The sequence below is a fragment of the Felis catus genome, chromosome F1 (assembly GCF_018350175.1).
Source record: "Felis catus isolate Fca126 chromosome F1, F.catus_Fca126_mat1.0, whole genome shotgun sequence".
Taxonomy (NCBI): domain Eukaryota; kingdom Metazoa; phylum Chordata; class Mammalia; order Carnivora; family Felidae; genus Felis; species Felis catus.
Window position 1 is genome coordinate 29472729 of NC_058384.1, and position 24477 is coordinate 29497205.

Here is a 24477-nt window from a genome sequence, read left to right on the forward strand (position 1 = left end):
AGCCATTCAAGTTACTGCCTTTCTGTGCCTTCCCATCCAGCCCAGTCTGCTGGCCCCGAGTGGGGAGAAAACATGCCTTCCACTTAAGGAGCTCCGCCAGGGGAGGAGAAAGATAAAAGGCTGAAGTTGATACACAATTCAAAAGCTAACAGGAGGGAAAACAGAACTTTTCTTAGGAGGCCAAATAAAACATCAGCGAAGGAAACTAAAATGAGTTGGCCTGCAAAGGGGGCCGACGCAGCAAACTGGGCATCGGGCACAGAACACACCACGCGGAGGGAGCGGAGGAACAACAAGCGTGTTCTGGCAGCTCCTGAGTTCTCAGCGGCAGAAAGAAGAACTTGTACATATGGGGGGTGGGCAGCAGAGGGCGGGGAAAGCGCCCAACCCCAATAAACTAATCTCAGCTAATGTAATGTTTATCAAGTCCCTCAGATAATGATACCATGCGTGTCATTATCATCATCAAAACCCAATCTATGTTTTAAAAAGTTGCAGATGATTAACACAGCATCAAGTTGTTGCAAACAATTACTTAAAACCCACACACAGACACAGGCGCGCGCGTGCACACACACACACGCACACAGAACCAGGAGGTCCCCATATTCTGTAGAATGAGGGAGGCTGCAGCTGTAGGCCGACAGCTTTCATATCCTCATTTGAATAATGTGTCCTGAATCTGTCACTTTATTCATTCTCCTTATGCTCAGTGTACTCCACATCAACAACAAATTAAGTTGTAAATAAGAGACAATCATCACTTTTGTTTTTAAGCAGCTACTGCATAGAGAATTTCAATGTACGCTCCTTCCGACAGGGGGGAAAAGACGTGCTAGAGTTTGCTTTCATAAGCACAAATATGGGGAAACCAACAGAAACGAAAACAGAAACAGTTTACTGTTGCTCAGGGGAGGAGAAAAAAAACACAACATTCTCTAAAGCACACCCATCCAGGACTAGCTGCGATTTCTTCCAAGGAGTTACTAAGACATATAAAGACAAGAGGCGAAGTTTCACGGATCACACTGGAGACCCATGTGACTTCATACCAGTCTTTTGGTCGTAAGGGCGTTCTTTGCCCAGTTCAGCTTTAGACGAAATTGCAAGAGCATTAAGTCAATTATAACACAGGTGTATTCGTGAATTGTTTTCACACTCATCTCCATTAACTTCCAAGAGTTCAAATCACTACCACATGCACAGAAATGGAAAAATTACTGATGAAAAACGTCCTTACCTTTACATCGGAGAAGTACGTCTTCAGCATATTTGAGCTGGGATAACGGGTATAAAAGAACATGAGCTTTGCTTTTTTCAAGTGATTGGGTGACAATCCTTCCTGCATGTAGGATGCATTTGGTTAAGGAAAACATTTCTTTAAACACAAGCACCTACCACCCCCATCCCCGCCCCCCCCCCAAAAAAAAGAATCTGGAGGCCCATCACAAAGCTGTGGGGATTCTGAAAGGTACAAGGCACTGGCCACGAAATCCCTCACTACTTTGCTGCACTTGCTCAGAATGACCCTTGTGTGTTAGCAAATGCCAAAGGTAATGGTGAGGATGCACAATGTAGTTGCAGAATCTTGGCTACTCCGTGGTGAAGATGGCAAAACATTGCCCTGTTGGAGGTCCTTACGCTACGTATATGTTCACTTGTTGCTAAGGAGACAAATGTACCCAACATTTTGTATCCTACAACTCTTATCGTGACAAGTCTTTTCCTTCTTCGCAATCGCAGTTCTGTTTGCTCTTCTCCCCACACTCTGCAGTTGACAGCAAATGATTATCCTAATGTGCGTGAAAATATAAAATGCATTATTTTGAACACTATTAGGCAAGCTTCACATTTTACCTTTTAGTGCTAATCTAACGGGGCATTTTGACTCACTTTCTTCCTATCTTACTATTATATCCTTTTAATTGTTTCCTTTTAAATAATAGCTAAAACTTGGGAGGGGTAGTTTTGGCAGAGAGAGAGCAGGGAGGGGGTGTCGCTTTTGTTAAAGCAACGATCCAAAACCAAATACGATTTGCCTCTCCTGGATTTATAGTTAACTCCTTTGAGAGTGGCACAGTGGTTGGGGCTAACAAATCAATAAATGCGGGTTAGCAGATCAATAAATGGCCACTTACCCAAAATAAGAAGGCCTATTTATCTGGAAACATCATTACCTTTTAGATCTGTAAACAGCAGCAACTAAAACAGTTCCCAAGAGAATGTGAGGCTAACCATAACAATCCAGGCTTCCTGATTCTCCCCCAGATTCTTGGCACTCCTCAGCAGACTCGGAGCTGGGATGGCTCTGGTCACATCTGTGCCGCAGCCTGGCCCTGCCATTTCCTCAGCAAATTAATGGCTTTATAATTTATCAGAAATGAAGATGCACGTGGAGAAAATCAATGTGGTCCCCCACAAGGTCAATTAAGGGTCCTTCCTAGAAGCTTCTCTAAGGATTTTCTCTTAAAAGAGAGTCTGGGAAAAATAAGAAAAGAAAAGAAAATATGCACTTGTGTGTGTGTGTGTGTGTGCATACACACACACACACACACACACACACACACACACACACGTTTTACTACCCAACAAAAATGCCACACCTTGTGAAAAAAAGGTCAAATAGAGACACATATTTAGGAAAAGTCAAGGTTTCTAAATGACCTCCATCAAGAACAGCGTGACCAATCTTAGGAAGACAGAGAAACCAGGAGGTGAGTAGAGAAGCATAATCAAATTAATACCGATAAGCTCTTGACTACTTATAACAGGGCGTTTAACCAACTATTCTGCAGAGAGGATTTGATCAATTAGCATCCCCTTTAACATCACGCAATTTTTAAAAGATCACCTTGGTTTGCAAAGAGAAAAGTGAGATATTGTGCTTCCCCCTACCCTCGCCAGGAATAAACACTGAAGGAAGAAATTTTGATTTTATATCTGTACGCCAAAGCAGCTTAACCGAACTTGTGTTTTTGTTTCAGATCCTTAATGATCACAAAGACGATAATTTATGACTGACATACTTCTTGTGCCAAGGAAGAGCTGAAAGGCCCTCCAGTAACCTCCATTAGACAGATAGACACGGCTAAAGGAACCCAGCGCACTTCAGGACCATCTGTCCAAATGGATAAGTGAAATAATAGTTGCAAGCTGTCTCCTATTGCCTCATGATAAGAGTTTTAGGCAAGTCCAAACTTCAGCAAACAGCCTCAGATCTGGGTTCTAATCTTTTCTAAAGACGGTGAGATTAAAAAACCACCTTGCACACTGCAATTATTCGCCGGGAGAAGTAACAGAGTTTTAAAAATTTGGTTTCCTACAAAACAGACTGTTTTGCCGTGGTCCTCAGCGATAGAGCTACCAAAAACTCGCTGACACTTCCAATACACTTAAATGATGCTCAGAGGTATTCGTTCTTTTTATTTAAAAAAACAAAACAAAACAAACTCTCCATCTTATTTTGATCAGGACTTAGGGGCTTTTTATTTCATGAAAAAATTATTCTAATTTGGGTTTCTCAAGCCCGTTTTGCTTTGAAATGCTTCCTGTCGGTAATACTTAGAATTGATCAGTTGAAATGGAACACAGAATAAATCTGTATCCCTTGCTCATCGTGTAATTAAGATAAAATTCCCATAAAATATATGTTTCTAATAAACTATTAAAAATAGCTAATGAAACATTTAAAAGCCAACAGTTAGATAATCCTTTTTTTCCTCCTCAAAATAAATCTGAACTGACCAATTGGTTAATTTCCCTTTTAAGTGCTTGTGCTGAAAAGCAACTGTTCTTCCAAGAAAGCACTAGCTGTTTCCAGGATACTTACACACGCACAATGACTCATGATGGAATAGATTCAGTAAACATACAGCTGTACTGAACACGAGCTAAGCTCCATTCAAGGCCAGGAAAGAAAATGAGCACAAATAAATATTAAGGAGGTAAGGGGGGTGGGGGGAGGGGGATGGAACGCAAACCAGATCTGTCCCGGCAGCTCATGTGGCTTTGCCTCAATTCTCTTAGCCATAGCTTTGTGAAGACAGATGACATTCAATTCTATGTGTAATGCAAAATAGACAATAACTGCTGAAACTTGAGACAGCTGCCAGGTGTAAAAAAAAAAAAAAAAAAAAAAAAAAAGAGAAGAAGAAAGAAAGAGAAAAAGGAAAAGGGGGGGAAGAAAAGATGATAAATCCATAAATTAATGAAAGACATCTGCTCAGGAATATAAAAGATCAGAGAAGGAGAGTACTGTGGCTGAACCTGAAGCGGTGTTCAAACAACCTGAGAATCTGAGTGTTGTCTGTTTACCAAGCACAGGATAACCTTACCTAAACAGCAGTGGCAGGGGAGGAACAGAGGCAGCGAAAAAAAGGCAAGTGCAAGAATATGTTGTGAAGGCTGGAGGAAGCGAATTCTTCCCACCACCACCCCCGCCCCCATGGAACCCTGAATTGTGGTTAGAGATTTTACAGGCTGCAGTGTTCCAACCAAATTGGATTGGGGCTCCTTACTTACATTTTCCAAAATGCTTTCAAACCCAAAGACTTTTAGCTTTCTCTGTATGCTCTGATTTGTTGTTTCTAAGAGATTTTTCCCTTGAATGGGGAGAAAAGATCTAACCTGTCTCATTTAATGAAAGTGATAGAACAAATTGTTTTTCCATCAAGGGGATCGGCACATGAAGGTGTGTCATTTGTGGAAATTAAAAAAAATGTTTTTGACTTAATAATTTGGGTGGGGGTAGGAACCTAGAGTCTCTCAGTCTGAAAATAAATGTTTTCCCCATAGCTAATACAGCTAATAGAATTACTATGGCCCCACAAGACTTCTAAAAAGGTCTATGGATTATTTCACATTTTAGAAATTCATTTTTAATCCATGTTTCCCAGTTGGATTTTAGTTTCAAATTACCAATTTCCCTTTCTAAACTTTACGTATTTTAAACATTCTTCCTAAAAGTCAAGTAGGAAACACTGGCTGTCACAGAGAACAGACTCAGTTTCTTCACCTGCACATCTTAAGGGCTTCTAATACTCCTCTTGTCCTTTAATTGGGTGTATGCAAATGTCCGAGGCCTGAACAAGGCTATTTTTCTTGAGATGCAAAGAGGGTGAATGACGAGGAACATCATGAAGAAAAACAATTGGCTGGCTGTTTCTTTTGGAATTTGAATAAAACTTAATATTTGATTAAATAGATTCATTTGCAAAGATACTGAACACATTTTTTTATATCCAAGACGTGAGTGAGCTCCTGGAGCAGGTGCACGGACATTGAGTTTACTGTGCGCACATTCACTATTGCCTTCCGATTAGAAAGGATAACGAGATAGTGCTTTTATATAGATTATATATGCTTAATGTGCTGAACCTAGAATGGATTTATCTGATAAGCTGGTATTCTTCATAGTTCTTATCTTGGCTACTTTGTTCAAAGACACAGATGATGCCCTTTGGGGTGTGAAAGAATCATTCCTTAAGCACTAAATCATTCATTTCTACTTGGAAAGCTATGGCTACAAATAAAAACATAATAATGACAATCGTAGAGGTATCATTTCATCCCATTTCTACTCATGTTATTGAATTTTTTCCTAGGAGTAACTGTACCACCTGAAACTGAAGTAGACACCACTCGCTATGATTCCCAGAGACTTCTTTAAACTAAAAGCTTGAGAATTTTGCCTACGACGCCATCAGATAAATCAAGGGAAGGACCCATTGCCATTCCAAGATGGAGAGAGGAGAAAAGTGGATCCAGTCTCCCAACAAACACTCAGATCCTCACTGGCTTCAGAACCATGCGGATTATAGAAAGAGAAGCCAGCCCATCTTCTTCCTGAGAAATAATAACATATCAATGAGATAAATGGTTAAAAGTATGGCATAATCAAGGGGAAAGAAACAGGAAGAGGGTCAATGGCCAGAAGGTGGAAAATGTAATCATTAACTCCAACAAGAGGCCAAAATTATTTCGCTTCATGAAAGCAACAGTTCCAGGTGTAAGCAACGTTTCACACGAACACAGGTGTGTTTCCAAACCATCACTGTTCCACAGACTCTTACATTGGGAGGAGAGGGAAGTTATTCAGCTGAAGAAGCAACTATATTCTCGTTAAATCCTTTGATATGTATGGAAATAAAAGGAACTTCTTTCAATTCAAATCCTCTAAATTCCTCAGGGGATTTAGAGAGAGCGTGAGACAATGAAAGTAGCCAACACTTAAAGCAACCTAAAAGATTTCTTTCCTAGAAGACCCAACTTACTTATAAAAAAAAAAAAGCACAGGCATAATTATCTGGTGACAATGAAAAGTCTAATACACACACACACACACACACACACACACACACACACACACACACAACCCATAAACTGGTTAAAGAGTTTTTAGTCTGCACTTAGGGCACTTTGAAATCTGGTTTCAAATGTTCCTCGAGACAGGTATGTCCCTTCCTCTGCGTGTGTGTGTGTGTGTGTGTGTGTGTAGGAGACAGAGAGAGAGAGAGAGAGAGAGAGAGAGAAACAACCCACCATCACGACTACTGCCTTCAAACTGGAGACGTCTGAGAGCAACAGGGTCTAGCCCTGGACATCATCAGCCTTGTATGAGCCTCAGAAGATGCTCTTCCTGCCAAGGGTGAAAAACCATTCAAGACACTGCATCTTCTTCCTTCGCCTTTCTCATCACCAACACTACATTACAATCATTTTGACCAAGGTTTATTGCCTGTTTATCACGAGCAAGGCATGGTGCCTGGCGCAGCTTTGGTTCATGGCTGGTAGATTAAAGTTCAGGTCTTTGAAAGGTAGAAGTTAAATCAGCAACCAAATCAAGACTCGATTTCTATTTATATGTCTAAGTCCTCAACATCTTTATGTTCCTTCCTCTCATGACATTATTCTCTTCTTCCTCACTATGGAAAGAGACTGTGTTTCACTGCCCTAAGTGGGTCTCATTATTTGTGGCTCTCATTCACCTTATCAAAAATCTCCACAACTCTTCTGAGAGCTGGTTTGAAGGACGGCCTTCACTACATAGGAAAATGTATTTCCACCATAGCTGGGGCTTTGCACTTATGTGGCAGCCTCTGGAGTGGGCTTAGATACTAAAATGTCAATCTCTAGTCATCAGGACAATTGCTCAAAATCCTCAGTTTAGCAACAGCCAACTTAATTGCTAAATTTTATATCCATCTGGCAGTTTATTATAAAAGAAACACGCCTCTACGTGCCCCCAAATGTTACCATTCTACTACCCCTACCCCAAAACACCAACAACCACAAGATTTTTAAAAATTTACTGAAAGGACCGATTTACAGAGAGAAAGAAAAAAAGTCAGTTAAAAATAGCTGGAGTTCAGGAGGGGTCTAATAAAACCTATAACTGGCATCTCTACCTAAAAGTCAGGTTCAAAATATAGAAGAGTCATAAAAAGAGCCATTTTTAAAGCCGAATACAGCTGAGTTTTATATTTAATTGTGCTCTCTCGCTTTCCAAAATAATTTGCTTTGTGTATGTTAGGACAAAAGATTTCTGTGTATGGCTGAACAGAGGTTAATCATGCATAGAGGCAGCTGCACCAAGATCCAAAGAACAGACCTTGGGTGAACGAGAGAGACCAATGCCGTCTGAATAAATCAGTACCTGTACATTTCCTTAAAGAACAAACAAACAAACAAACAAACAAACAAAAAGAACAACGACCCCCCCCCCCCACGTCTCACTTAAAGATTAAAGAAAGAATCTAACTCCCCACCCATGTCCATTTTTCTCCCACTGAAGCCTCCCACCAGGAAAGTGCTCTTCATAAAATTTAATTAGGTCTTCTTTGCAGGGACCAGGGGCCTTGCAGACGGTTTAAAGAGGGACAATTCCTCCTACGGAATCTTAGGGATCTCAAAACTGACTTTTCCCTCGACGCCATTATAAAACGTAAAACCTTTTTTAAAAACCTGATAGAATTCAACGTTACAATGAGATTTTTTTTTTTTTGTCCATCTCTGAATCTACTCCTAAAGAAAAAAAAGTGTGTGTGTGGGGGGGATAATACTGGAACAGCAGAAAGAGCACAGTTGAAAAGGGACATATTAAATACCAGCTCTTCGAGGCAATTAACAACTTGCGAAAGTTGCAAAGATGTGGGTTTCCTGGGACGCTTTTGTGCAATCAGAAGTGTGTTGATAAAAGCCTATTACTCTGGATAATAGAGAAGATTGCGTTCTTAAGAAGATACTAATCTACATTATTCTATATATTGTGGAAACCTGACCTTGGGGGAAGCCTTGTTTTGTTCTGTTTTGTTTTCCTCCAGGGGAGAATAAAAGGATATTGCACTTCCCGAATAAGGTGAGATTTCGGACATGTCTTGAAGATCGCCACACTCGGACTTGATGAGCGACAGGGAGAGCCCTTCTGCGGTGCTGGGTGGGTGTGCTGGTGAACAAGGATGGTGGCTTAGATGGTGGGATGACATCTTCGTCCTCAGACTCGTTGTCTCCCTAGTTAAGTCTAAGGATTCAGGAGAGGCTCTGTCTTTTCCCGAGAAGGAGCCGGAGGGAGCACCTAACGGACTCTGAAATGGGTAGGCCATCAAGGGAAGGGGGAAGGGGTGGCGGAAGGTAGACGTGGTGAAGCCTGCGGTGGCAGAGAGAGGCGACTGGTGCAGGGGCTGGTGGTGGCCGCCGGCCGGGGGGCCGGAGGCGGACTGGTCGGAGGAGTTTTTGCGGACAACCAGGGGCAGTGCTTCCGTCTGGTCTGTGGAACTGGGCATCTGCACGTTGCCGAAGGTGTCCAGGGGGTTCGGAATGATGACGTCGCCAAAGCACTGCAGGCGCTGGTTGGCGGTGTGGAAATTGTGGTTCTCCCCGTTGACCGCGAATCTGGCCTGGGGGATCTGGAGAGGCGGGAAGACCTGAGGAACCTGGCGGGAGGGTTTGGCTGAAAACACTTTGACCACCGTGTCCACCACTTGCGACATGGCAGTGTTCAGTTCCTGCTTCAAGGTCTCGGCCAAGTGCTTGCCTTCGGGTTGCAAGGGGTTCGGCCCGTGATCTCTTTCTTTGTTGTTGCCTTCTCGTTTCGGCTTGTTTTCAGCCAGCTCCTGCTCCCGGATCAGGGCCCGGGCCCGGTCAATGAACTGTCCTGGGTCTAGCTCGCACATCTCGTTGTCTGACCGCCCCACGGAGTCCTGGGCCCGGGCGTCCAGCATCTCCGAGCGCATGCTGTCTTCAGACAGGTTGCCATCTTCATCATTTTCGGAATCGGTGCTGTCATAGATTTGGTAGAACTTCTCCTGCAGCTGGCGCAGCTGCTTCTGCATGTCCTCCAGCTGCTGCTTCAGCTGTCGGCGCTCCTCTCGCTTCTGTTCTTTTCGGGCTGAAACCAGCTGCTGGAAACTCTGTTGCTGCTGCTGGGGCAGTTTCTGCTTGCGTTTGTTTTCTCTGTAACTTTCTCGGGGACTCACAGACTGCGGGGCCATCTCTCTTTCATTTTCATTGCCCCTTAATGCCACACTGGGGGAATGGCTCATACCCCGAATTATATTCTCAACCCGGGCGCGCTTCGCTCTCAGGTGCTCATCACATAAGCGATCCATATCAAACTGGCTCATAGTAGGCCTGCCAAAAGGGGAAAGACACTCTGGGGGGCTGTCTCTTGAAGAGTTGCTGCATATATCCTCCTGATGTACTTCGGAGCCTGTGCTAGAGAGGCCGCTGGCTTGGAAACTGGGCTCCGTGCCACCATTTTTGTTCATGTTATTTTTCAACAGCTGGGAAATTATGGTTGCTCCTGGAAAAGGCATCATGGCATCTTCATACGAGTTCGCCCTCTTCAGCAGCTTGCGGAGTACATTTGACTTTTCCCCATCTGCATGCTGCACCACTGAATACTCAACATCCTGCTCAGAACCTTGGGGATTCATGGCACTAAAAAACGTTGCTCTTGCCTTAGCAAAAAATGCAGATGCTGTCCCTACCGTCCTTTTCACTCCAATGTCAACTCTTCTCCTCTTGGTTTGCCGGCTTAAGAGGGCTGTGCTGTCATGGTCAGGCATCACTGGACAGTTATTGTGCCATCTTCAAAAGCTCGTCAGCTGGGCACAGCTCAAGAATCCCGGGACCCTGGCCAACAGAACAAAAGGACTGATGAATCATTTTCTTTAAATTTCTCCAAATTTCCTGACCTCAATCCTGAATCAAATGCAAAATGCATAGGCTCTGGGATTTATGGCACATTACAATTATTGCAATTTATTATGCACTCTGCTTGAAATGAAACATTTTTAAATATTTCTGCTCCACTGGTTTAAGATGGATTAAGATTAAAAAAAAAAAAAAAAGCAAAAACTGCTTAAGCACCAGTAATATGATTCTCTTTCACAAATGCCTAAAATGATACTGTTTATCTTCAGAAGAAACAGTAGATTATAAGAACACAGCCTCTGACAACCAATTGATTAAATTTTGGGCATTGAGATTCATATTACAAAAGAAGATGAAAGTGGTCTCTACTTAAGATATAAGGTTCAATTTTGAGGCTGTGTGAAATTTGGACGAAAAATTCCATTTCTGAATTAAAACTATTCTGGTTCTAATGCCATTAGAGGAGAAAGACTCGAAAGTACATGCAAATGCTCAACACGCCCCCTTTATTACTGAATTTTAAAATATTTCTGTCATATCTGAAATGGGAGGGAGAACACCCCCATCAGCACCTTTCCGATACAAATGGTCAATTTAACATTGAAATAAACGCACAGATATCCATTTTACAAGTCTGCTTATTTACCATGGATGTGCATTTTTATTAGTAAAATCACATTGGAAAACGCGATCTATTGCTACATCTTAACGTAAGGGTGAGAATATTTGTGAATTTTCATGATGTCCTTTTGATGACTTAAATGACCACAAAGTTGGACTCACTGTAAAAGAAGGAATTGCCACATTTTAAAAATCAGTATGGGGAACAATAAACTGAGTGAGGCAAGGATAAATGTATCTTATCTTCAGTATTAGTTCTCTTCTGTTAAAATCTGCCAAAATAATACTTCAAATGCCTAAAGAAACTTTAATACACACATCCTTTGTGAATCTTTTTTCTTATGCCAAATTCAAGGTGGGGGGAGACTAAAAGAAAGTAAATAAAGATGCAAAAGCATCAGTCAAATATATGAGAAAGAGAAACATCTTCTCTGCACATGAACTTCCATTGTTTCTTGAGGACACAATATTAAAAGAGAATATCCTTCCTGGCATTTTATGCAAGGCACCTGACATATTTTGTGACTTATTACCCAGTGATGCTAACCCCCAATTTTGTGTGCATATAAGATGTCATATCTTTTTTGCTTACAATTAACGTTTTATGAAGAAAATGAAAATATTTTTTTCACACAGGGTTTATCTAATATTAAACTTCACGTTTGCTTAACAGAGCACATCTTCACAATAACAGGGTCTATTGCCAAAGGCAGCGTGCAGAGTGTTTGGAACGGTTCCCATCTCTTTCGGTTCACCTGTAAAAACATCTACGTGCTCCCTAGGACTGCATCTGTGGCTAGTTTTAAAGAATGACTATCCATGCAAATAGGCATAATTTCAGCATGAAATAACCTGTAAAAATCAAGAAAATGCTCAATGCTTAGATGACAACGTGTGGGTTTTTTATTTTTATTTTTATTTTTATTTCTTACTCAACAAAGATTTCGTCATGCATTCCTTGTTCCTGGTTTCTATGTGAAGACACAACATTTTTTAAAAAGCCTGTTCATGCAGGCAATACGATGCTTCTTTATATGTTTTTGTATGCTTAAAATTAAAATACTTTTTGTATGCCTCAGGATAAAATTTCCCAAAGTTGGAATGGAAACAGATCTTAATAACTTCAATATTGGGTTCAAAATTGAATTCAGAATGATGGTGCACCCTCACACATCAATAATAAAACTGAGTTCAGGAATACAAAAATGCAATGACAAATATTTCACTAACACATTGGATCCCATAAATCAGGTGTAGCCATCAGGTGAGAAAAAGAAAAACACCGAGGCAAACAAGAAAAGAAATGGGTTATTTTGGAGCCCAGAAAGATTTGTGCATTGGGGGTAGGTCTCTGCAAGGAGGACCTCTTTGTGTGTGTATCAGCTTCCCCCAAAATAGAGTTCATTGCCATTGTTTTAAAATTTTACCTCTTTTCTTTTTGTGTGTGCAAATTCTCTTCTCCTTAATATCACCTGAAAAGCACAGGGATCTCTAGTCAAAACATTGAACAAACTTTCCACAGTCTTTTTTCTTCCTCTGTTCAGCTTAACCCCCAATCTGGATTTTTCTCCTGCCCATCCTTGCCAGGGGACAAGCATCTCTGCAACAGGGGCTCAGAATGACAGGCTGGTGTAAGAGATGCGCACAAGGTCATTCGCAGGCATCCTTCCTTTCCCAACTGTCATTTACCTCTGCGTCAACTGCACTTCCTCTCATAGCCTAGGTATCAACAGCTGCATCCCTGCCTTGTGCCTAAGCCAAGAAGAGAGCTGTGCTCTTCCGAAGGCAGAAATAAATGATACTCTCATTTGCAGTGGACAGTAAGTGTTAATTAAACATGTTTGGTGGGTCTTCCAAGAACCAAATACCCTGTGACTTCCTTCAAATTCACGAATCTAAACAGATTTTTTTCCATCCCCTGTCAACCAGTCAGCATTTTTAGATTAGATAATGATTTGCTTCTGTTTTGGGCTAAGAAAATATGGGAATCCTTTTAGGTCTTGTTGTAAAATGTCCAGCTGAGACATAACAAATAGGACAAAACAAATGGGAAAAAGTATATATTCTGCCAAGACCAGACATTATATTAATAGGCATGAATAAATATAGCTCTCCATATAGCTAAGATCTAAACTTAAAAATAAAGGTAGAGGGGTAGTGCACGCTGGGACCATAACCCATGGAGGCAACAGACAAGATTAAGTAATTATAACTGGCTGACATAATACTTGATTAGCAAATTGATTCGTAAACAACATATAGATGTGAATATATTTACCACATAAGAAAACGCATTGTTCAACGACTATCATATAAATTAAATCACTTGAAAACACATTTAAAGGTGCTGCCATGGGCTTCCTAATTCAGAATTTAGAGAATGCTATGGACTGACTTTATCACTGATCTCATCCTGTCCATTAAGATTTTTAAAAATTCCTTTATTTCTCAACAGATGTCCTAAGTCATAGTGTTTCAACTACAATTATTATTGACTCTTATTGTATTTTGATTTTTACATTCGTTTTGAGTTTAAACAGGCGAGATGAAACCTTTTGATCAGCCCTTGGAAACAGTAATATCAGCAAGTATGCAGAAAAAAATCCTGATGTAGAATTTGAGCCCAAATGTATTACTGTTTGGATACATATATTCTGTTCCAGTAAACTCCTCTTCAATTAACATGAAGACCCATACAGAATATTTTTATTCTTAAATAAGTTGTCACAGCTAGCATTTGGTATCTAAGTACTCAACTGCTTTAATAATTCCTATACAGTGATTATCTTGACATAGCAGATTCCTCCCAGAGAAAGATAAGAACAAACATCCAGGTATAATCGAGTCAGATTTTAACTACTCCAAAAGATTCATTAAGACCTGAATTATCTCAAGAACGTCAGGTAGCTTAACATGGAGAATGCTAAGGAACTTGATGACTTAATGTTAGAAAAGAACTTTCAGCGAGGAATTTCAAAGGAATTGGAGTAGAAAGTGGCTAAGTGCTCTGCTTGAATAAAGAAGTTATTTGGGGGAGGGGATTACAACTTTTACGTATCTATCCGGAGTCCAGATTCTGGACAAAGAAGTGTTCATTATGGTAATTATCCAAATAGTTTACACAAATCTTTTATAAGACAGGGTGAGTGTAAGGTTGGCATGGTTTCCTGTTTGGATTACTTAGATTATCTGTCTTTGTTGGTAAAATTATTTGAAGAAATTGCTCAAGCCTACACTTTACTTCTTATGGAAAACAATCTTTGAATGGGCCTCTAATCTACTTGGGTCAACCTGGTTATGAAATTTCGAATGCACTATCACTAACAAAGAACATCTTAAATCCACCTGAAAATCGGTAATTCAAGGCAGGGGGGTGGGGGAGATCAGATGATTTGATTTAGGTAGTCTCCCCTAAGGCCACCAAATCATCAAATCTTCCCCCTAACCCCTCTTCACTGTATTCAACAGTTCCTTTCTGCTAATCAGCAACTTTTCCTTCAGGGATGTTTCTGCTTGCTGTAAGGTTAAGAAAGCGTTTTATGTTTAGTTTGAAGAACCCACTTGACAGAAGTTCGTACTTCAGTTAACTGAGATTGTATCCTCAAATCTCATATCAGGTTTTAAAATTTCCTATCATAACAGAGTTCTCATATCATAACCGTTTCACTTAAAATTCCTCCAACCTATCAAAAATTCCGTACGTTTTTCACCTGCAAAATGAACACAGAATATTTTCTGAGACATGCCTGAAACATTCATGTGCACCAATAATTCACCACATTAGTAAGTAAAAGAGTAAGAAGCGATCTCAAGAAAAAACACACTTTTTTTCTTTTTTGTAGAAAATTCAAATACTCTAAATGTCCTTTGAAAGCTTTAGACTACGCTAGGCAATAAGGTTTGAGAAATTCCTGAGGTATCTGTCCTTTTCAGTTGATACAGGTACTTAACTGGAATCCAATAATAATATGTCACGCACAATCCGTCTTTATACTAGAAAAACAGTCACATTTTATAATTTATTTTGTTAATCCTAAACCTAAACATTCCTTCTATCAACAGTTGAAAATGCAAGACAATCCCAGAAATGATATAAGAAATTCATGAAAAAAAAAAAAAGGCCTATTTGCACTTTGAACAGATAAAGAGAACCCCGGCAGCTGGCTTACGTTTTAAGATTGCAAGTGCTACTTCTAGAGGAACCATGCTAGGAAATGAATAAAGTGAGAACAAAGATGCATGTGACGTAGGCATGACTTTTCTTCCCACAAGGTGATGATTAAACTAAGCAGAATTCTGCATAATGGACACATAAACATACTAGTAAGTACCAAGCACAGACAACCTCTATCAAACATAAAGGAAATGGACATATCCATAGATGACGTGAAAAAACTTCGCGAACACCCAAGACAAGTATTGAGGGAGGGACTCTGAGGTTTTAAGCCTAAAGGACAAATGACACACAGTATCTCATTTTCATGAACTCTCGATCGTCGCCCAAACAACAAAGACAACCGATAAAACCATTCACCATCTAACCTATTTCTATGTAACACAAGAAGTAGCCTGTTTAAAGAGAAACTTAAAAGGTCAAGTTTGAATAATCCAGATATAGTGCTTCCACTGAATTCTCCACAGCGTCCCTCACACATCAAGCCACGGTCCTTACCCTCGCCGATTTTACCATTATATAAACGTGGCCACGTTGTAGCATATGGACAGGGTAACACCAATGCTCAGCTTTCCCTTTCTCACCACACACAGCCCATTTCATTCTGAAAATACGCAGAAGTTCTTGCAAGAAACTCCTCACACAGCTGACTGCCCGCATCTTGCATCAAACAGAGAAAGCGCAGTTACCTCTCACGTACTTGAGATTTTCCTTCTCCATCAAAGTAATAACTAGGACATCTGGCACATGTCTGGTACAATGACAGGCTCATTCTGCTTTATGAGAGTATTTAACATAGGACTTGAAAGAGTTTATGCACATACCTATTCTTTCTGGGCAGAGAGAAGGCACGCTAAAAAGATAAGCTTTAACAACAGTAACACTTTCAAATGACTTTGGTATTCTTGGCAGTTACACACACCGCCCATGGCCGCCCAAAACACACAGGCACACAAAAGACGGCTCTCGCCCACCCCCCTTCCGCACCACAGACCTGGGAGATAGGCAGAAACTATAGAGGGAAGCACAGGGAAAGTCAATCTCTCTCCACCTGCTGCCTGAAGTGGGGGGACTTTCAGCCGCCTGGCAGGCAGAAGCCTGAGACACAGCCTCAGCAGCAGCCTGCCAACATCCTTAAGGAAAATAAACAAACACATACCAACTTATCCCCCACCCCCAAGCAAAGAACTCACATGGCCGGGCTCAAAGCATGACAACAGCCCGGTTCCCATTAGCCCGGAGAATCCTATTAAGCAGGGCACCCATAAATCCATAAACTTCTGCAACCCTGGAGTGCGCATTGTGGTCTGGAGCTGTACAGACACACACAGACACAGAGGAAATGTGCACCTGTCTTTCTTGACCCAACACACCTGTCAGGCCCTGCCCATGCACAGCGCTCTACGAATAGACTTCTGCCTACCTAGTTTAGGAAAGGAAATTATTATTATTATTTTTTTTTGGTAAGGGAGGTTATAGGTGGGAGGGAAGGAGGGGGGAAGGGAGGGGGAGAGAGCGGGAGGGGGAGAGAGAGAGAGAGAGAGAACAAGAGAAGACACTTATAGCCTTGACTTTGAGAGAAGGCCACCCTGTGCTCGCACTGTTTTTATAAGCTCTGGGAGACAACACAGACCTTCTTGGAAAAATAAAAACAAGCAGGTGAGCTCCCAGCCTTCCCCCAGGCGGAGCAGGGTTCTGGACTGCCAAGAACAGCAGTCTCACACTCCAACCTGCCTCCTTGGGCTATTTAAGACGATCGCCCAACCGCTCCTCCTCCTCGTCTCTGCCAGCCTGGAGGACTCTCAACTTCCGAAAAAAGCTGAGAAGTGGCGGGAGACGTGTGAGTCTCTCTCGAAAGCTACTCCCCCTTCACCTCCCTCCCGCCATTCCCTACCCCCCCCCCCACTCCGAACCACGCTTTCCACCGGCGTTCAGTTTTAGCAGGAGTAAGTGGCTAGCACGCCAGAAGAACCAACAACTTGCTAAACTGGACTTTGGGTGAAGTCTCCCCCCCCCCCACCCAGCGCCCCCCTGCCTGTCCCCCTCCTGGTGTGTTCAGCCAAGATAGCAGCTCTTCCCGCCCTCCTCACCATTCTCCCCGGTAACAATCACCCTCACCTCTGTTCTCCTCCCTCCCCAGTCCGCTGAACTGGGGCACAACTGCAGGTACCACCCAGACAAGACCAGATCCCAGCAGCCCCGCGGCACACACACTGCCAGCCAGGGCTGTGAGAGTCCTCGCGTCGCAGATCCGCAGCCCAAGAACATCCCCTACCCCCACCCGCACCGCCAGCACTCGGTCCCCCCGCGACGCTCCGGCCCCATCCCTCCACCACCGCCACACGACCTCCTGAGGCTCCCGCGGCCGCCTTACCCAACTCAACTTGACCTAGCCCCGGTTCCTCGGAGCTCTGGAGAGGGACGCCGCGCTGCCTTCCCGGGACCATCTCTCCACCGCTCCAACCCCGATTTCAACATTGCGGCTTCGACAGCGTTTTGCGAGTAAAGTAACAGAGCGCCCCCCTCCTCCCTCCCCCCTCCTCCCTGCTCCCCGGCCCTCTGCTGGGGTTCAAAAGGAGAAGTGAAAGGTATGCAAATGACAAGCAAATTGGAAGAGCCTGGAAGAAAGGCAGCTATAATAAACAAGACAAAGAGAAAGGACGTGGGGGCTGGCCCAGGAGTTTTAGCCGGGAGAGACGGGAAGGATGGGGCTTGGCGGAAAGCGGGGATCCAGGCGAACAAAAAGCGACCCGGTCCCCCTCGCGGTCCTCTCTCCCGAGAAGAGAGGGCAAGAAAAAGAAGGGAAGCAAACGCCTCCTCACAGCCCAGGAACAGTACACAAAAGGTGACAAGATCAGCGACAAGTCCAGCAGTATCAGCCTCCCCCGCCGCCCGCCCGCCGCCCCCCCCCCCCCATCGCCACCACCACCCCAGCCACCAGCAGGAAAGAGAAAGAAATAAAAGCCAAGCGGATCACTTACTCTTAGGAACTGGGAGGAGCGGAGCGCTGAGTTCCACGGAGGCTCCTGCTTACAAACTGTTTAGAGCCTATTTTATTATGATTCATTTAAATAACACCATTTTCTCCTGGAAAAAAAAAATGTTTACACGGGCATGAGTAATGGGAGTCTCTTTTCTTTTCTTCCCATTCAAGAACAAGCCAGGACAAGTGATTCTGGAAAAGGGGAGGGGACTGGCGAGGGGGAGAGGATACTTACGCGGTGCAGAGGGCAGTGGGACCGAGCGTGGTTTTGCCGGCAGGGAGAGGAGAACACGCGCGCGCACACACGCGGCGGTGTCTTGCGGGTGATGAATGTGATAATTGGACCGGGGCCGGTGAGTGCGCGCGAGCGAGCGAGCGAGCGGGGCGAGCGGGGCGAGCGGGCGAGGGAGAGGGGACGGTGGGAAGGGTGGGAGGGGAGAGGAGAGGAGAGGAGAGGGAAGAAGACGAGGCAGAGGAGGGCAGGGAGGAGCGGAGAGAAGAGAGGAGAGGAAGGAGGGAAGAAGAGAGGAGCCGCGGAGAGGAGCCGAGCGGAGAGGGAGCGGGCGGCCCGGCGAGAGCTCTTTTGCGCCGCTGCGCTTCCCCGGCTGCAATGGTGTATTATTTCAGAGCGCTCCCTCAGCTGAGGGCTCCGCTCCACAACAAGATTTACTTTAAGACACAGCTGAAGGAAACAGGAAGACTGCACGTCACAGTCTGACTGACGTACCCGGCCCCAGCACCCAATCGCGAGGCGCCTTCGGATTCAAGGGGGGATAGCGAGGCAAGAGAACTTGGGAGGAAAAAAAAAATATAAAAGGGGTGGGGGGTGAGGGGCTGGGAGGAGAGGAGGGGAGAGGGGCCCCGCGCTCCCCCTCCCCCGCCTCCATCCCCGGCCCCCACCCCCGCCCCCGCCCTGCCACCGCTTCGGGGCGACTGGATCGCCGCGCCGGGGCCGGAGCGAGCCATCTGCGGGCACTGTGCAAAGCGGGCGACGGCGCGAGCGGCGCTCGGCTCACACTCGCTCGTCCTGGACGCAGGTCCTTCCCCACCCCCCCCACCCCCTCTCTTCCTTTCCCAGATACAGCTGATCGAGTTCACCGAGTGGCCGAGCTTGGAGCAGACTTGGGTGGAGAAAGGCACGGAAAAGTATACTGGAGAAAAAGTGGGGTTTTAGGGGTGGAGTGGTATAGGAGGAGGGAGTGGGGAAGCTCGCAGGTCGTTCCACATTTTAAATGATCACAGACAGTATCAAGAATACATGTCACCCTTGCTTGCTTTTAGAGGCAAAGTGGACAATAAAATACAGGTAGGTTGGGGATTTAAATAATACGTGCCAGCGGCTTCACTTGGGCTCCGCTGCATTTGGTAGCAGACCAGTATTGGCTGAGTTCCAGTTAATCTCCCGTCAAAATTACTAGGAAGAAGAGTATCTGCCTTTGGTTCTTCGGATTGTAGGTATAGCAGCCTTTTTTTGGTGTGGGGGGGGGGGGGAGAAATGTTGCAAACATTACCTCGCAATTATCCCTCACTAACTCACTCACCCCACGATGACCAAAGAGAGAGGTTTCATACTGGAGTACACAATTTTGGCTCCTGGGTAGCCAACTTTAAAGTTTATTAAGTAAGAAATTTCAAACGCTTAAATTTCGGGCTTCAACGTAAAGCTATAGAAAATGCACTTTGGTTAGACATCTCTTGGAGGAAAAATAACCAGGGAGATTTCTTTAGATAACGTGGCTCTTAAAGAGCTCCTTGGAGGTTTGCAAGTTACAAATGCGAAAGGGCATTTCCAGCCGCAGCCAGAACGTGTCTTTCACCGGGCACAGTAAACGGCTTTTAATAAAGCAACCGCGTTTATGACCTAAAGATCCTATAAAAGCCAGGACTTACAAGGGCTGAGAAGCAGAAATACTCGTACCTAGTCGATTAGACACTCAGTTTTTAGGTAGGATGGGAACAAGTATTTTTTGTACGTTCCTCGAGTTCAAGCAGATCAAAGGTTTGGGACAACTGTCAAGCAGACGTTGGTTGGGACAACAGTGTTTATGGGGCGTGTTACCAGTACACTGACAGACAACCACCACCATCTTTGCCACGCACATATACCCCTTTCCTAGGACGTTTACAATTTCAGTCTCAAATTCATCACTGTGAAGAAGTCTTCTCTCTGAATAAGAATAGAGATGGTAACACGCCTGAGACTATACTCTGTAGGAAACTTTTGGCACAGGATTCAAACATTGAGAAGAAGAAGAAGAAGAAGAAGAAGAAGAAGAAGAAGAAGAAGAGGAAGAAATCAAGCCGGCCAGGGTAGGTGTCGAGGGTAAGAAAAGAGGCTTGCTTGAGCATCCCCCAGCCTTCACTTCTCTCTTTCCGCCACCCCCAGACCCTCCCTCCACACCATTTCGGAAACGACACAGATGCGGGCAAACACATCACCCGCACTCCCAGTGATCGGCTATTGTATCAAGTGTTTTAATCGAGATGTGGCAATTTAGGCTGGGGACAGAAATAATCTATCAACATGCCCATTAGATGCAGGGTGGAATAATGCTTCTATTGGTTGGGTCCTTTCGAGGTAAGCGGGTGTATTGAGCCGGGAAATTTGGGTTCTGTGAATGGATCGAGGCTACTTCCTTTCTGCCTTTCCGTCCTATTATTTTCTTTAAGTATCCCAGTTTGTACATATGTTAGCGCCAGCCCACAAATAAACTGGTAGGAGTAGAGGATATATGCCCTCCACACCTTAAAACCATCTGCTCAGTTTGACATTTACAAAAAAGGAAGGAGAGAGCAGGGAAGGAGGAGGGGGAGAGAAGGGGGGAAGAAAGGAAGCCGAGAGGGAGAGAAAAGATTCAGAATCTGCAAGGAAATGGCTTGAACTTCAGCCCACAAGTTATGTTAGTTACACCTAGCGCTCGGTTTGCACATTTTGCACACTCTACGCCCGGGAACTGGCGGCAGGAAAAGTTCCTCGCGAACCCCAGTAAGCCTTCTGTCACCCTCGGGGGGAAGGCAGGCCTGAGTGCAAGTCGGGGTAAAGCCGTCTGGCAGACAAGGAAGCTCCCCCACTCCCAGCCAACGCAGCGGAGGCTCGCAGCTCGCCACGCTCCGCCGCGGCAGTTCGCAGCCCGCATTAGGGCGCAAGAACTGCTCGTTGAAACAGGAGCGCGCGCGACGCTGGGCAAGCGAGCTCGGTCCGAAGCCCAGCTCCGTGAGCTACGTACGCGGAGCCCTGTCCTGTCCCCTGCTGTCGGGGCGCCCTACAGGCCGGGCTCCTGGTAACCTCTCTTGCCCAAGCTGCGGCGCTCTCCCAGGTCTTGGGACGCTCTAGAGCAAGGCGTGAGGCCCGAGCCCCCTATCTCGGGCGACTCCCGGTTTGTTTTCTGATAGGGGAGAAGTGATCAGTCAGGTCGGAGACGAGAAGTCGCCTAGATACTGGCTCCATCTCTGAAACCAGCGGCCAAGCCTAGGGTCAACTCCTTCCTCTGTCCATTGGAAACACAACCCCAGTAACTTAAAAGTTAACACAAGTTCTGACCGCTTTTCCAACAAACCTCATCCATGCAGACTGCATTTACTTATTTATGGGAAGGGGGATCTGCTGCGAGTTCTTAGTCAAACTCCTGCAGTCGTCACTTGTGCATCTGGTCCTGGGTTAAACGCACTTTGCCTTGACCTTTCCTCGGTGTGTTTCCGCCCCCCTTCCCGGTTCTTAAAGCCCTCAGATGAAGCTAGGAGGGAAGATTGCATATAAGTAATTTAAAACCTTACGATGAACCATCGTCAGATCCTAAACAAACCAATTCTGGGAACTTCAGCCAGATCCAGTAGAGAGGCAAACGTGGGCGTGGATTTCGGAAGAAAGATGCTGAAGATCCCTGCCTGGACGGACACGCACACAAAAGCATCCACTATCCAGCACCACCAGCACCACCCTGAAGAAGGGAAGAGAAAGAAAGAAAAACCAACTCCAGGGTGCAGGCCGGCCTGCTTCCGGCAGTCTAAAAGCAGACTGACCGCCATTCTCTCCTTCCCCACCCCCCTAGCCCCGGTGCCCAGCGCGACGCCAAGCTCAACCTGGATCTGTTCTGAATGGGGGGGAAAGTGAAATGCCACAAGATCAGTAGCAAGTAGCAGCTGCAGCGTTTCTCTCCTGGGAACCCCACTGCTTAGAAGCCTCCCGAGTGATGTTTGTTTAACCAACGGCTTTCAAAGTAAACAGAGGCGAAGCGCTCCAAAGAAGTTGAAATATAACCCTTACAAGAATTTGGGGCCGGAGTGCTGGCGGAAAAAGTAAAAAAAAAAAAAAAATTTTTTTTGTTTTAAATAATAAAGCTTCCATCCCAAATAAGAGCCCACCACAGTGCCTAAAGGAAACTAGAAGGGTCATAAAAATATAAATTTATCGAAAGGATTCATTGCAGTAAAGTGACCTCAAAATCATCCTTCGTCCACAAACACACACCTGCGGGGAGCGGGGTTGGTTGTCAGTGACTTGAAGGGGCACACTACTACTCGACTTTAGGGAAGTGGGCGAAAACAATCGAAGGGAGGTGCTTTCCCAGCCCTGCAGTAGAAAGGAGCAGGCAGGGCGCTCTGCGCCAGCCCTGGCTTTGCCTCAGGCACCGAACTTTCCAATATCAAGATATTAACAGATGGTGGTGAGCACATGGAGGGCTGTTACTTACATAATCCAGCCACTCCGCCCAGCCGCGCTGAAGCCGGCGAGGCGCCCGCCAGGCCGCGCGCGCGCCTTGCGAGGGGTGCTGCTGTCCCCCGAAATAACGTGCTTTCCCCTCCAACCCCCACCTGGTTCTTTGGGGGCCAGGGTTTGGAGAGGTCGTGCTTTCAGAAAAACATTCGCATCGATCGGGGCATGCTTTACCTTCTTCAGTCCACAGTAAAGAAGCTGGAGACCCAAGGGCAGAGGGAAGCGGAGGGAACGCTTTCGGGGAGAACCGGACGCCGTCCCTCGGTATGGGGGGGGGGTGGTCCCCGGGAGTGGAATGTTCGCAATTTACATCCCTCCTTCTTTGGCTCAGTACTAGCAGATCTTTCCCAGTCACTGAAATACAAAGGCAGGCTCGGGCCGCGGCTGAGGGGGAGCGGGGTGGGGTGAGGGTGTGAGCGCGAGGGGACGCCTCTGCACGCGGGGGCGCAGTGGGCAAAGTTACGCAAAGCCTCCGGGCACCGCTAGGCTCCCGAGCTTCTGCAGGTTTCCAAGCACTGCTTCTCGCACGCGGGGAGTCCCTTTCGGCTGTGTGGCCGCCTGCTGCCTTCACGGTCCCAGCCACCTCCCCGAGGCCCGGTCCCTCCCCGTGTGCCTGTGTACCTCCGCCCGTGGGTCGGGGGGCGCGTTTGTTTGCCGAGCCTCTCTCCCTGACGGCGACTCCGGCCGCCGAAACCCGTGAGGAACACGCCTCAGTGGGCTGGAAAAGTTTCGGGTTGGGAGGGAAGGCTGGGAGTCGCCTCTCCTGGCACCCGGCGCGAGCGGGGCCGCCTGGCCGGCGGCTACCTCCCGGTCCCCTCCTCCCTCCCGGCCCTTCCTTTTTCGCCGCGGCCCCGCGCTAGGTGTCGCGGCCTCTCGGCCGAGAGACCCGGAGCGCGAGGTGCGGCGGCAGCGGCGGCGGCGGCGGCCGGGAGCTCCGAGCGGAGGGCACGCCCCTGCCGCCCGCGCGGCCCCCGGGGGTCCCGCTCGCCCCGCCCGGGCTCTGCGGCCCCCGCCTCCTCCCGAGCCGCCGCCGGGGCCGGAGCCCCTCTCGGCTGGCCCGCGCGGGGCGCACGCCGGGCGCAGAGGGCAGCCACCTGCTCCCCGGGCTGCGCGGGGCAGCGAACATCCGACGCCGCCCTGGCCACGCGGCCCCGCGGCGCATCCCCCCGGCCCTCCCCCCACCCCCTTCCCCGCGTCCCCGCTCCGCCACGGCCCGCCTGTTGCTGCGGGGGCCGTTCCGGCGGCGGCGCGCCCGCACCCGGGGACGCGCTCCACCTGGGCGACGGGGGCCTCCCCGGGGACCCAAGGAGGGGCGGGGGCGTTTGAAAGGATGGAAGAAGCCTCCCCTCCTGTCCACCCCCTTTCTGTTGTCAATTAAGGACATTTGGCCGTTACCCCCAGCTTCTCCTTTCTTTGGTGTTTCAAGTCCAGGGTGTGAATTCCGAGGAGGTGCTCGATTTTTGGTGATTTGGGGTGATAGGACTTAAACTACCCCTCCTGTCCATCTTGCTAGGCTTTTATTCAGGAGCGGATTCGAGATAAATAGGTGTAGGCCTGACACAGGGGGAGAAGCGAAGGAAGCTCCCAGTTTGGATTTATTTGGGGGGAGAGAGCGCGACTCTGGAAAGTTGCATTTTGTTTAAATTAGAGCAAGACAGAGTTGAAAGCCAGATTTCTATAATTTTTTCTGGTGATATTTCTTTTATGAAGTATCTAAGTGTCTGTTTGTCATCATTTTGAGATCAAAAGGAAAATCCATATGCTGCATAGTTTTTCGAAATTGCTATTTAAATATGTTTTAAATGTTTTATCCAACGTGGAGAAGGCCGCTCG

General features: G+C 46.1%; 2 protein-coding genes across 7 annotated transcripts in view; one reads left to right on the forward strand and one right to left on the reverse strand.

Annotated features, from left to right (window-relative positions):
- Positions 1-18304, reverse strand: part of PROX1 (prospero homeobox 1) — a 52292-nt gene extending 33988 nt beyond the window's left edge. For 3 of the 6 annotated variants that reach the window (XM_003999296.6, XM_019821804.3, XM_045049277.1), the window contains exons 1-4: positions 18166-18304; positions 17929-18034; positions 8340-10131; positions 1241-1348 (exon numbers count right to left, since the gene is read on the reverse strand). In XM_003999296.6, the coding sequence (XP_003999345.1) occupies positions 1241-1348; positions 8340-10064 (1833 nt within the window). In that variant the 5' untranslated portion in view covers positions 10065-10131; positions 17929-18034; positions 18166-18304. Of the gene's footprint in view, positions 1-1240; positions 1349-8339; positions 10132-12200; positions 12246-16580; positions 16752-17321; positions 17474-17928; positions 18035-18165 lie in introns of those variants that run through there. The other 3 variants (XM_045049275.1, XM_019821805.3, XM_019821807.3) reach the window with 3 other exon arrangements.
- Positions 18305-22602: 4298 nt separating this feature from the next.
- The window catches only part of LOC109495639 (collagen alpha-1(II) chain-like), a 169134-nt gene continuing 167259 nt past the window's right edge, over positions 22603-24477 (forward strand). Inside the window, exons 1-2 of the mRNA XM_045048628.1 lie at positions 22603-22908; positions 23505-24093. Of these exons, the coding sequence (XP_044904563.1) occupies positions 22603-22908; positions 23505-24093 (895 nt within the window). The remainder of the gene's footprint in view (positions 22909-23504; positions 24094-24477) is intronic.